Raw genomic sequence first — 14,865 nt, 5'->3', positions numbered from 1 at the left:
GTGTGGGTGGGTGGGTGTGTGTGTGTGTGTGTGTGTGTGTGTGTGTGTGTGTGTGTGTGTGTGTGTGCGATCTTTAGTCTTCGAACCATTTTTATTTGAATAGACCTTAGCCTCATATTAGGATACATTTATTTCATGTGATGTCACTTCAGCTTTATTGTAATGAGATGGCATTGGATATACACAAGAAACTCTAAACCACTTACTATATAGGAAAAAAAAGAGAATTTGCTAGTTAGATTTCCACATAACTAGAAAGAGTCTAATATAGGAAAAATCAAACTTTACTAGATTGCCAATCTAGAAACATAGTTTCCAATATAGAAACATTTTTCTAGTTAACTTACCATATAGAAAGCTTTTTTTGGTTAACTTACTATATAGGAAGTTTATTATCATAACTATCTATATAGTAACTTTATTAAAAAATTACTATATAGTAACTTTAGAAATAGACATTATCTATATAGTAACTTCATCGAAAAAGTTACCATATAATAAATTATAACATATCACATTTATGTAGTAACTTTATCATATAAACTTAGCATATAGGAGGCATATAATGACATAATCAAATCTCATAGAATGTCATTTTAATATTTTTTATATAAATAATAATAGAAAAATAATTTATTTAAAAAGTGATTTTAATAAAGTAAAAGTGAATAATAGAATTTTTGCCAATTAAGTAGCAAACTATAATGTGAAATCCAAATTGTCCCTATTCTACTACATTAACATTATCTAGGCTTAATCTTCCAATGACTATATCTTTTATTATAACTTGTTTTTGCACCATGAGCCACTATACACTAAGTGCAACTTGAAGATTATATTTCTCCAATGCTTGCCAGCCAAGCAAAAGAAGCCCGTGACCCATCATTGTTGCCAAACCTCCAAGAGCATATAAGAGTTGTCCACCTTCAAACAGGTGAGCAAAATTGAGAATGGCCAATATTCAATGGTGCACTTCTTGAGACAACAGAAAAACCCTACTTACAGCAGTTATAAGGCCTGATTTCACCAAAACAATGTTGAATATCTTCAGATTTGCTAAGATGAGGCAGAACATAGTAGAGGAGAGAGAGAAATTCAATATGCTACCAAGAAAGTGTTGTAACAGCAATCTCTATTATTTCAAAGATAAAAAATAAGGCCATTTGCTGGTTATTAGGGTTCTATTGTCTGAAACCCTAATTTCTGCACCAACACTTGTCAATAACCTCGTTTTTAGGGCATCCTGTCATTTGCAGCCCTAGAATCTGCTCAACATCAAGTTGCCCTGCTATCCTAGAGCTTCAGCACCTATCCCTTACTCACAACTAAGTTATCCTTCAGATTTGCCCCCAAACAACCCAAAATGGGTGAAAAACAACCCAACATGGAAGATACACTTTCATGCAACCCAAAACTAATCCAAACTTGGCATTGATCAATCGGGAGGGTGGGACTAGGTCTAAATATGAGGTGATTCCTTTCCACTCCCTGTTTCCTTCAAGGAAGGAGGTGACTCATCAACACGAGTGGGATATGTGCTTATAAGCAACAAGGGAGGGGGGTAGAGTGTGCTAGGGGAGATTCCCCACATGACCATATCAGAGGATAGAGTATGATTCTTTTGAACTATGATGCATAACTACCATGGCCTTTTTCAAAAATACTTCAGCAATAGAGAAGTGATACATGCTATGTATCATGCAGATCTAACCTATGACAAAGAGGATACATGCAATGCATTCAAATATGTCCTCTGATATCCCAAGCATTTTTAAGTTGTTACTTACAAGTTCTTTAATAGCACTACAAACCCTCCCAAGGTCACAAAAGAGACAGTGTTAAAGAGGCTACAGATACCATTAATCTTCCACTCAATAGAGAACTCAACAACTTCTAAGAAGCATAGGCCTGAACAATACTGGAATAGAGGTCCTGACCTTTGAAAAGTTCTCAATATCCCAAACAAAGAAACTATAATCAACATATACAACAACTGGAAGAACCAAAATATTTGATGTAAAAATAGTGATTGAAGAGAAACCTGACTAATGTATTATAAAAAATGAAGCACTATAGACCTAACAGCTTTAAGTTTCTTCTCAATGTAAGGACTCACTAATGCTATCTCAAAATAAAACTTACCAAGCTTGTGCGATGTTGCAAATTGACAAGCAACAGCATCAGGATATGAGATCCCATTTACATTATGTGTGGCAAGGTAGGACTCAGGAGCATGTGTGTGCATCTGTCAAGTCATGGAATCCAAATGGCGCTGGTCAAGGAAAAGTTGCAGTAAATGCAAGAGACTCAAGCATGAAAATCTGCACAATACCATCACTGCATGCAAAAGAAATGTGCAAATTTGAAATGGCTAAACCATGGCCTTGTCGAACCTGCAACAAGTAGCTGAAACTGTTGTTTATGTTTGCAGATAGGCAACCACAGAGAGATCCTTGCTTGCATATCAGAGGATACCTTAAGATTAACCCAATTTTTCAATGCAAGTTCACAATGTAAAAGGCATACTATTCCTGTTGAACATCATATGTGTCAACCACAATCCTCAATTCACTAATTATACTAAATTAGTAGCAGAATTGAGAAAAGTGCCAAATAGAAAAAGTTGGTTAAAGCCTACTTGGGCATGCCTGTGTAGGTCAAGGCATAAACCGGTTGGACATCTCCATCTCGTGAATCTTCTCAAGATGTTACTACTGCAAAAGAATTTTCACACAGACTACCAAGATGAACATTTCCCCCATCTAGGACAAGACATGAGCCTATTCCAGATCATTGATGTCCTGCATTTGACCTGATAGTCCAATGTTTCAAGTGATTAGCACCTGCTGTAACAAAAAAACTTCCATCTGAAGCAACATGAATCCCACTTTTTGGCATGGATATAGTTGTTGCTCTGACTTTGGCTATCAATGCTGCAGACTTGAAATCCCAGAGGCAAACTAAACCATCATATGGAAATCTAGCTGAAGCAAGATGTTTTCTTGGGCACCAAAGGCATCATAAAAATTCAGCTGGAGTTTCCATATTTATTCATATACGTATATGTTGATGTCAATATTTCAAAAACATGTTGCACTACAAACTTTGGCCTCCCATATTGATTCAAAAGAACAAAAACTTAAATCTTCTAATTCACCCTCATCATTTTCTAGAATGGTCTCTGCAACCTTGGCCTGTTTAGTTGCCCTTTTGAGTCAGAACTACAGCACTTCCACATCATCTTAGTCAGAAGATTAGGAAGCCTCCAAACAAATATGCAACTCTCTCCATTGAACTCTTTGAAAACCATAAATTAGCATCACCAAGTGAAAAAGTTATAGTAAAGAAGCCAAGGTCAGCATATATACAACTCTAAAGGCCACCTTAAACTTATCAATATTAGCAGCTTGCAATCAGGCGTGAAAGCTATCCCTGTTATTACTTCAGCATGACCTTGCCCCAGGGATAAAATGCTTCCATCTGATATGTCATACATGTGCATGCTCTTATAAGAATGTGATCAAACTACTTATGACCCACTAGGATCAATGCGAACCTACCACAGAAAGGGGCAAAAGACATCGGAAACTATGATGACAAATATTGTACACAAACCCAATGTCTTAAAGATCAAAAGTAGCAAATCTACAGACAGAAAAAGTGGGATATAAAGAGATGTGGCTTTGCCAATTATCTTCAAGTGGTCAACCTTAAGAAGAACAAGGTTCAATCCTTATTATATTGAGCTTTCTTATTTGAAGAGAGTAGAAATCCTTGTAAAAACAACATCAATTTGATCTTATGCACCATTTGTAAAACATTAAAACACACATACCTTTTTTGCCCTGTTCTTTACACCATCTGACAGTAAATTGAGCAGGTGAAAACAAGGAATTCATTGTTCATACTTTTATGGGCTCACCAACTTCTCCTTCTGGTTTGAAGCATCTTACAGACTTCCCACTAGCAAGATTGAGCATATTCAGCTTCTTATCCTGAAACCATACAAGACAAATAACTTAACATATTAGCCAATCATGTTTCAATATAAAACTTATGGTAACCTTCCATGAAAAGAACTTCCAACCTGTCCAACAGTTACTGCTATCTTGTTGTATGGATCAATATCCATATCATAAACTATGCCACGAGAAGCCATTTCTTGATAATAATGTGTACTCTTGATGCCCATTGTTGTTGCCTCTATGTTACAAAACACCACTGATCTACAGGTAAGTGGTTTTACAGTTGAGCCAAAACAAAATAGACTTGAGAATCTAAAAATTCAAAGTAAAGACCATGACTTTAGGAGGAAGCCATACTTGTCCGCACTAGGGCTCAGCAAATTGAAACCACCACAAGCAAATTTGGCTGCGCTGATTGAGGCTGAATGATCATCTCATGTCTCGATGACATCAAAGTTCCTAAATTCAAAAATCAAGCGTGCTCAAAGAAGTACTCTATAAGACAAACTCTTCAATAGCATAAGACAGAAAATATATCTACCTCCAAAACATGAACTTTGAAAGTGAATTAAATGACCACCATGTTAACAAAGGAATGATAGACTATGAATGTACAAGTCACAATAGCTGCAAACATCATATATATGTACAAAACAGTCTCTACCACCAAATTCCAAAAGGGGAATTTGAATGGCATTAATGTTAGCACCCATGAGGGCCACAACTCCAAAGCTCAGAGTAAGAATCCCTGCATCATGGGCTTCATGCCAAGTATTACCACAAGTTCCAGTACAATATCACCAACCACCTGTCAAATAATGTTTTTAAGTAGTGTCTTCGTAGCACCTTTAAGTCTAACTATGATGCTTACTGAAAAAATAAACACATTTGATCAACCATTGTTTACCTTGAAGTTTACAATCTAAACGGACTATAGATCATATACATGAAGATTGCTATTCCAATCACCAGTGGTTCTAGAGTGCATCGAAGAAGCTTACAAGTCTTCGCCTGATGCTTCTTGCCAAGAGGTCTGAAACTCTCGAGGGAGGGTTTGTCTGTAAGGTCGGTATCTCTAGAGAAACTCCGGAGGGAGGGTTTGTCTGTAAGGTCTTTTGGGCAGCCAATAATTAGGTAACTTCAGGAAGCACTAAGAAGAGCGCAAGTGAAGTGACTATTCGATGAACAATAAATTCTCCAAGCCTACCTTCACCCTCTTGCTGACTAGATGCAGAGAAAGAGACCTCCTAAACCTTATCCGAAGGCCTCAAAAGGTGAGAAAATCTTAAAAATCTTGGAAGTAAACTAACTTGTATTAGTTAACTATGGTTTGGTTGTATAACCTAGTCATCGTATTAGTAGTGTGTGAGACTGTGAAGATAGAAGAATTGTTGGAGAATAATGGAAGAGGATGAGCGCATCTAGCTCCATCTCTATTTGCTCCGTCTCTATTCCCTTCTTGCTTACAGTTTCTTCATGGTATTAGAGCCTGATATGCTCTGTGACATTTGTCAAGTAAAAATATTATAGATGTATTGCTGAAGAAGCATGTATTGCTGAAGTCATTATAGGTCATCTCTGGTTTTGATCCTTCATGCTGATAGTCAATAGAAGAGTATGATCTAGTCTCCACCAAACGGTCTTGTTCTTGGGCATGATAGCACCATTGTTTTGTGCATCAATGATGCTATCACATAATTTGAGGTTGTGTTTATCTCATCTGATGAAGACCAAAAGAAAAATGAAAATAATTTTAAAGGAGCATAGAACTAAAAACTAATTAAGCAACATGTGTGTCTTGATTGTTTTATCCCATAAATCTCCAATATGTTGCAAAGTAATAAATGTTTGTCTACCCTCTTCTCTAAATTTCAACATGGGTGGCCGATAGATATCATCATATGATGGTATGCGTATCACTCCTATTGATACTCAAGTGATCAAATATCATTAGTTAGTATAACCATTTCTTGTACATGACAGCCCAGTACCAACAATGTTGAGGTACAGGTGTTTTAAAGTAGCAGCTTTGTTGTATTTGGCATCCCCATTCCATGCCAACATAACCAAACTTTTGTCATAGCCCCACCCAGTAAGAGCGCCCATTTGGGTTGTGAATGGGTGAAACATCCTTAAGAACACGAGATTAGGTTATACGAAATATTTTTTCCTTGCTTGGGCCAACACACCTCCAAAAATGTACCTCCATCAAGGACCCAGCTGGGACATACATAGGCTTTTGAAGTGGGAAAAATATTGCAAACCTTCACACTGCAAAAAGATTTTTAATCAAAACAAGTGTATTGGACCAACAACTTACCTCCCAAAGAAAAGCACCAATTCACATATACTGCAAGTTGTCTTATGGAGGCCATAGAAGTTCCCCCATCTTGGTTTCGCATCATTTGATCACAGATTCACCACATTGAAGCTGCTCAAGAATACTCAATGGCTAGTTTGACTATTCTAAGAATATTGATAGCTAGTGTATTGTCACAAATCACCATCAATGACATCTACAGGACTTGCAAGTGTTCGTTCACTTGGTGTGAAAAGACAAAACCAAAAAAGAGAACCCATAACATAGCAGTTCTGATAATTATCCTGTGTAAATGCACGCGAGGATGTGGTGTAAACAGAGTGCACTACAGTGTACATGATAACTGCATGTGCAGGTGGGCATCTGTGGGTACGTGCGAGTGTGGCAGCAACGGTAAAAGCACAGTACCAAGATACCTCCCACCTCTACCAGCCACTTTAAAACCACACTGGATCCAAGTTTTCCTACTCCAAAAGCCTGTTTACTAGTCGAGGCAACATCTTCTATATGCAACGATGTAATGCACAAAAGATACAACTTAACTAGCAGAGAAGTGAAGCTACTTGGTGGAAGAAAGAAATTTTGGATGGAATAATATGTCAAAAAGCATAGACATTTTAGCATCAGGACTTTACCAGCTGAACATGTCTGGTGTTGCACTTGAAGGTTCAATACCCAAGTGAATATCCTTATATAATGTCGAGTCAAAGTATCCAGCAAAGCCTTTTAGAAAATGCCCACAAAATGATTCATTATTATCAGAACAACTGATGAAACACAACTCAGAATTTCTGACAAGCTCACTTACCATGGACTAGGACAGAGCCAGTGTCTGGTGCAAACTCAAAAGCCAGCTTCTTATAGCGTCTGTTATCATTATGTGTAGAGAAGTTTGGATGATTAAAAGTAAAGACCTGTTGGTGACAATCAAGTCAAATATCAGGAGAGCATGGAGCTATAACACACCATTAGCGAGACACATTTCCATGACATGGCTGAAAGTACGAAAACACACAGGCTGTGGAGTAGCCAATCTTGCCACACTGTGCAGATTCACAACGTATGCAGTTTCAAAATGTGTGAGATCATTGTAAGATTTGACCTGCAAACCCCCCCACACCCCACCAAAAAAAAAGAGATAAAAGAATATCCATAAACTTGTACAATAAGCAAATACAAAGCACTAAAAATACTGAATTAGAATCCACAATATCATACATCTCTATATAGCTTGGACGCAGTGATGGGGGCAACAAAACTTGTGTACCTGTCAAAAAGAGTCATCAAAATCTTATCAATTCATGATGCATTGACAAGCTAGAGTTCCATGAAGCAAAAGAAGAAAACCTTCAATGTTTTACTTCAATAACTACCAGTACACACAAACAAGGTCCTCTAAAACATGAAAGGCCTCAATGTTCACACCACAGTTCTTGTGGAAGTACACCACTGATAGATTTTGCCTATGCATCATGTCTGCTCTTTCAACACAAGAAATTTAGGTTATAATGCACAATCCGTTCCTAAAAGGTCTGTGGTATGAAGTCTCAAATAATGCTGCAATTCCTACAAAGGTATTCAGGCCATTTCATATGACCACTCTGCAAGTTCTTAGAAAACAATCCAAGCCATTTCTAAAGGTCGGACTGGAGTTCTCAAAAGGACATCCCATGTCCTTGTCATAAAGAAATGTGCAGATATTAGGAGTTCTGTCCACATTTCTGTATCCAACCTGTCAGCTCAGACTCAAAAGAAGGTGTAGCATGTTACATACCTTGCAAGGATCCTTACAGACTCAAAAGAAGGTGTGACATCTTACATACTTACACTTTATGAGTACGAAAGAAAGAGAGTCCACACATCACAAGGACTATTGGGTGGAGCAAGGGCCCCTCTTAGCTTTTTGGGCTTTACAATACATTGAGGAACTGATGGATACGTGGGTAGGCTCAAGTTCAGTGTAAATCTTGCTCTAAATGCTGAGTGATATGTTGCTGATACCAAACTTCAAAGAAAATGTTGTTGAGCAAGGAAAATCACAGCCCAAATTAACCTCTAACTCATCATAATTTTCTGGCCTGAATTCACTACTTAAAACAGCCCCAAAAGATTTATCTAAGAGGAGAAGACATCTTCAGAAGTCATAAGCAAAAAACTCAAAATGTTTTGTAAAGCCAGTCACGGGCATTCCCAACTTTAATCCTTGTCATCAGATTTTGCTTTCACCTTCATCACCCTCTCTCCTATCTTGCAAGCATTGCCATCTCTCCTGCTGCAATTGCAATCCAGCCCTGCATAGTGACGTTCCAGCCTGATTCACATCTACTCCATCACAAAGAGGACCTGCTGCTCTCCAAGCTGATGCCATCATCAATGTTGCTATTTTCAGGACTGTTTGCTGTTGCAGGAGGTTGTCTACTGCTGCATTGCTGCATTTTGCAGCCCTAGCCTCTGTCATCACCAACTGATGCGCTACGGTTGCTGCCTGCCGGAGGTCTTTACGTACCTGCGTTTAACTCTTGCAGGCCTGCTTCCAGGGTTTCAAGCATTGGTAGACTGCTACTGCTGCGTGCAAGATCCTTCTCTGGTAAAACACTCCCTCGTAGCTGTTTCTGTCATCCCCAACTCCTGTACCAATGTTACACTTACTATGTTCCTCCAATCATTCTAGTGTGAATGCTACCTATGCCCACGGGCACTTTTTACATTCTTGTTGGAGAAAGGTGTTTTCCACATGCCACACCTCGCTGCCTTGCAAACCCACCCTTGAGCTTTCACCTCAGCCACCTCTGTCCAACCACGCTAGGCCCCCTGATTCCATTTTTTGCCACCACCCTGGCCACCTTCATCTCCTTGTCAACTGTTGTAGCAGTGGAACGTCTACTGCAGCCCCTCTGCCTTCGGCATGGACCCTGGTGATCACACTACTTGCAAGCTGCAACAGCATCATAGAAGCAGAAAACGCCCCTTTACAGGACCCGAAAGGCCAAAACATGAGGAGGGCCCGAAACACGTTTCCCTATCTGAAACGTTTCCCCTTTGGGGAAACAGCTGCCACATGGCGTTTCCCCTTGGGGAAATGTTTCGGTTCGCTTCGTTTTTCAACAAGACCAAAACGTTTTTAGCAAAACATAATATATTGTTTTCATTTCAAACATAGCGTTATTAATCGTCGTGTTCGTTATGCTTGTTAAGCATAGCCTTATTAATCGTCATGTTCATTTCCTTTTATACATAGCATTAAAGCCTTATTATTCTCATGTTCTTTACACTTTTTTTGTGATTTTCTTCAAGCATTATTAATGTTTTATTGTTAAATGTTTAATGTTTTAATGTTGTGTTTTCTTTAAAACTCATAATGTTAAATAGTCATTTAATATTTAATGTCTTAAATGGTTCATGAGTTAAGCTTAAATTGTTAAATATTTTACATTTAATCATTTAAAATGATTAAGCTTAGAGTCATTTATATCCATTTCAACTTTCTTCATTAATAAGGAGGATGATAATGAAGAGCATTTGCCTACAGCAACTAAAGATTACGACATGGATGAGAAAGAGGGAGATAGAGAGGAGAGGAACTAAGAGATGATATTTAGTTATCACTCTCTCTTGTATGGTTTTGCACTTATTTACAATTGTTCTTTCTTTGCAATCACCATATTAATTGTGCCAAAATCCTTGTATGCACCTCAACCAGGACTCTCACCATCATCTCCTCCTTCCTACCACCTTAGGTTGTCTATGCCCCTACTATGCCTATCATCACCTAACTCGTGTCCAAAGTGTTGCCTTTGTCCTCAGCAGCACTGCCCTGAGGATGTTTTGCCCAGCTCCAACATTGCCATCTTAATTTGCACCACCATCAGCACTTGCAACCAGCATCACAGCCCAAAAAGTTCTCTAGCATTGCGATGCCCTGCAACCTTTCGTGATATTTTTTGCTATTTATAGCAGATTGGTCCAGCACTTAAACATATCTTGATCTTGAGATCTAACAGAGACAGCCTGCCGTGACTGACGGCACACGAGCTAACGGAGATTGAGGTCCTCAAAGTGGAGACACACACAGATATTTTCTCTGCTCCCATGTATATTTCTGCACTCCTATACAACATACTACACTACAGATTTTTTGTGTTTCACTATCTCCTTATCTCTCTCTCTCTTCTCTCTGTGTTCACTCTCTCTCAGTCTTTGTCCTACGCTTCTATGTCGCTGCACTCTAACATGGTATCAGAGCGGTGAAATCGGACTGACTAATTGAAGAACCTACCTAAAGAGGAGATTTCAGCGTGACACAAGGCTGCATTTTCAGCATTCAAGGGCGAGCGGGAGGGCTACGCATCGGAACAAGGTTGAGCGAGTGTGGGTGTGCGAGAAAGGAGTCCAGCTGGTGAATTTGCTGCAGGTTATTGTTGTTTGAAAGGGAGGAAGGTTGTGTTTTAGGCCTTACATTGCAGATTTTACCTTTTCATCACCTCCGGCGGCTGAAGAAGGTTCAAGAAGCAGAGGAAACATCCCTAACAGGCTACGTTTACAAAGTTAGAGGGGGTTGCTTTTACATTTGTGCAAGCATTGCAGGTGATCGTGTCTACAGAAACTGAATTGGAGTTCCAGGCGATCATAGACAAAAATGTGCCTATCCTACTGGCTCTTCCATCGAATCAAAAGCTTGATGGTGACAATTACCGCATCTTGCGGGTGATGATATTGTCTATTCTGGAGACTTATGATTTGGCGAAGCTTGTGATGGAGGAGACTAACAGGCCCTCAGTAAGAGATGAGTCCAAACTCACTTCCATTGCTCGTGCGGAGTTGACCAAGGCCCAGTCTCATAGTGATGAACTCTTGTTGCTTCTTTTACTTCATCAATTTATAAAATTAATTGGTTGAAGCACCAACCCCATAAGATACCATTTCCCTTAGACTAAATTTTGGCAACTTCACCTTTATGTTTTTGCAAATCCTCCATGTAATGCTCCACTTCTTTGAGAAGTTGATAAAACATCCCATTACTAGAACACTTAGCAAGAGTCGTAATAATATGCTCCCTACATTGCTAACTACTAACATGCAACCCTCTTTAAAGTCAATCCTGATTTTTGCCATACATATTGATAATCTCAATGATGGTATCTATGGATCTCATCTAGTTCTACATTGGATTAGCCATTGGATTGTTGGTTTGTTTCCAAGCATCCTTTAGCTATAGGTTGAATCCTTCCCTTAAATCTAGAAAGGAGCTGTTGAAAGAGAGGGGCTTCCATTTCTTTCTCCTACTAAACACATCCTTCTTGGATGGACTTCCTAGGCACCTCACATTCCAAGAGATCATAGTGAACAACATTCTATTGCACAAAAGATAATATATAAAAACACCATTCCATGAAGTAGTATAAAATCCATCTCCCTACAGAGAAAAAAATTGTCTAGCCTAGGATATGAGCTTCCAACCCCATAAGATTGGGTTGTATGTGATTACACTACTTCTATCAACAACACACGGTAGGGAACTTATTAACTTAGAGCCATGATAAGCTTCCCTCAGCATTAAAGGTATCCTATATAATAGGGTCACTTGGCCTTTTGCCTTCTCAAGCACTCATGTAATCAAAAACACCTATCTCCTAAAAGATCATGGGATCCCAACCCACTAGTGAGTATTTTGGCATCTTATAGGATGCTAAGGCATATTGGGATGGAAATGCCAATGGCTTGAACTACAATGATAAAAAATTTGTCAGATTGTTCCATAAAAAACAATAATTTTAGAGAATAATTTCAAAATATTTTTTATAATTAGACAAAATGATAATTTCATAGAGTAATTTTAAAATATTGGTAATAATGTTTTTTGGGGCCATAAATATAGTCGTTGGGATATGATCTGCACAAGTATATATGAATGGTCTTGCTAAAAATTCATGTGTCTATTATTTCTAAGGGTAGAGAAGGGATATGATAGTGCTCATGAATTTTCTTGAGTTGTTCCAAGATTTTTGGGAGCTTTGAATTACCTCTAAGGCTTGACTTATAGGAATAAGGGCTAGAGCAAGTTAGGAGGGATTAGAGGATAGCATAAATAGACTTGTCATGGATGTTACACTTGATGTTTGTTATGACCACAAGATGATACTAGCCAAATAGGTGCCTATAGGAGAAGTTGCTACACAAGATTGCACACATCATAATTTTTGAATTGCCACATGCATAGCATGATTGAAATCCTCACGGAGAGTACATTAAGATCCTCTAGGGGTTCAGCCTCTCTTGTAGAGATTCAAACCTATGGTTTTTTACCCAACATGGAAGGTTTAAGATGTATAGGAGAGAATAGCCCAACATGCTTTCCTCCCCTCCTTGCTTTTTATAGTACTCTATTTTAATATTGGCCTTGTGTTCTTAGCACAAAAAGCATGTCTTTCTTTTAGCACTCTTATTTTTTCTCAAAAGATAAATTCAAAAATTTTCCAATCTTAATTTGTTCTTCTTTTCCACTTGTGTTTTCCTTTTATTATGATGCACTTTCAATGTTCCATTGAGAATTTGCAAGAGTTTCTACATTGTTTGAATTATTTCACCTACCTTTGAGATTGGTCAGAATTTGATATGCTCCCATCGATACTTTTCTATGGAATTTCTCAACTTCAAACCCTAATAAAATGAGAATCTCCAATGAGGATTTCTTTGTTTTGCAGCACTAGTTCTTTGTAAAGGTAATATACTTCCACCCTTGTAAGGCTATTTAGGTGTAGCCTTCTTGTTATTCAAGTCACCTCATAGTGAACCTTAAAGTAGCTTCCCATCTATCATGTTGCAAGCTTCCACATAGAGCTAGTTACAATAGTTGGCAATCACTAGAATCCTTGGTACTTATATTTTTGTGTTAAGACATGAAGTTTATAAGTTTAATGCTAGTTTGAAAGGTGATAATATTTCATCATACAACTAGCAATGTAGTTTGCTTTATTTTCTATAGCCACATGTTTTGGGCAATGCAATTTAGCTTTTTCTCAATATGGCTACGCGCTTTGCCTTGGTGGTTATTTTTTTCCATGTGCACTTCCATGACCAATATGGTCATGCACTTGGTAATGCGCTTTCCTTTTTAATATGGCTATCTAATTTTCATGATGGGGTATATATGATTGTGTGGTTTTCTTGCTATGCACTTTGAATGTTTGCTCTTGTTGCTCATTTGGACAGTAGGGAATATGATGTTAGTGTGTGGAGTTTCCATTTAATCCATTGGTGCAATATGCTTTTTTCTCACTAATATAATCATGAGCTTTGCAATAAGATGGATGTCATGGCCATGATATATGCTTGGTCAATGTGGCCATGTACTTTGCTCAACGTTGTAAGTGTTATTGTTGCTAAATGCAATGACTCTGTTGTTGGGGCCACACAGTTTGTGTTATTCATGTGTAGTAAACATCTTTCTTTTAATTTTCTTTTTTGTTATTGTGATTACCTTTCAACAATTGTGGTCTTGCTTTTGTGTCAATGTGAAAAGCTTAGCCGTGAGTAAGAAGTATTATACAAATGTAAATGTCTAATCAATGAATATTTATTTACTAATTATACCTAGAAAAATCATGAGTTCCAAGTTAACTTGATAGAATATCTATAATTCCCTAGTTAGAGGATAGTACTTGCTAGTTATGACTAGTAAAAAGTAAAATTTTCTAATTAAGTTGATATTATTACTAGTTATACAATAACTTGCTAGATAATGTTACTAGATAGGGCTTCAATTTTCTAGATACTATCTAGGAAAAGGATGTTACTAGTTAGAAGAGACTAGTGATGGCAAAATTATCTAGTTATAACTAGAAAATTCTACATTCTTCCTAGTTTGGTTAGTAATCTTCCTAGTTATAATGTGAACTTTCTATATAGTAAGTGGTTTAGAGTTTCTTGTGATAGATACTATAGAAATTTCTTCAGATCAAGTACCAAGTCTTGAAAAGGGAGGGTTAAGAGGGTCTAGAAATTCATTCCCTTGCGCATGTTAAACTTTATCCTATGGAGAGTTTATTTGGTTAATTTAACAATGAAGGACCATATTGGGAAAGTAGTTAAAGTTTCATCTTTTGTGTATGTCGTGTAAATGGCAATAACAAGTTGCCTAATTTTGTTTTGGGATTGTAGAGAGTCTAGAGTACTCTCATGCTTTTGTAAGCACAAATGTGCTACTTGGGAACTTCTTCTTGTCTTGATTTTACTCTCTTAATGAAATATAATTGTATACCCATTCACATGTGCATAAAATATGTATGGGATTTTAACAAGCATGAATGGAGAAGCCCATAACAATCTTGGGCATTGATGCATGATTCTAAATTTATGAATACTTTGCATTGTGATATATGGTCATTGTTAGTTTTAATTCAGTTATATGTATATAGTATTTACTTGTATGCTTCCATATGTTGTCTACATGAAGCTTCTAATCAATAATTTTTGTAGGAATCATCATGCGATTTGTGCATGTGATTTGTGAGCAATTAGTGCAAGAAGAACATAGTCACAAGCCTCATTTTGGAAATTGAGAATATTAGCCAAATAGAGGAA

At 37.7% G+C, this 14,865-nt stretch overlaps 1 protein-coding gene across 1 annotated transcript; it reads right to left on the bottom strand.

Moving 5' to 3' along the window:
- Positions 1-3,869: 3,869 nt before the first annotated feature.
- Positions 3,870-4,192, bottom strand: LOC148015148 (uncharacterized). The gene is made up of 2 exons (XM_087665180.1): positions 4,088-4,192; positions 3,870-3,995 (listed from the first exon to the last, which is right to left on the bottom strand). Exons 1-2 carry the CDS (start codon positions 4,190-4,192, stop codon positions 3,903-3,905), a joined length of 198 nt encoding a protein of 65 aa, XP_087521306.1. The 3' UTR covers positions 3,870-3,902.
- Between the last annotated feature and the right edge of the window lie 10,673 nt (positions 4,193-14,865).

Source organism: Lygodium microphyllum, chromosome 24 (genome assembly GCF_053477565.2).
Source record: "Lygodium microphyllum isolate KBCC chromosome 24, Lygodium_microphyllum_v1.1.10, whole genome shotgun sequence".
NCBI classification, from domain to species: domain Eukaryota; kingdom Viridiplantae; phylum Streptophyta; class Polypodiopsida; order Schizaeales; family Lygodiaceae; genus Lygodium; species Lygodium microphyllum.
This window is presented reverse-complemented; position numbering and strand designations above follow the sequence as displayed.

Excerpts from the sequence above, each read along its gene's own strand:
- LOC148015148 (XM_087665180.1), bottom strand. The coding sequence starts at position 4,192 with ATGGGCATCAAGAGTACACATTATTATCAAGAAATGGCTTCTCGTGGC. Across the intron at positions 3,996-4,087 it reads TAGCAGTAACTGTTGGACAG|GATAAGAAGCTGAATATGCT; the intron begins GTTGGAAGTTCT and ends GTATGGTTTCAG.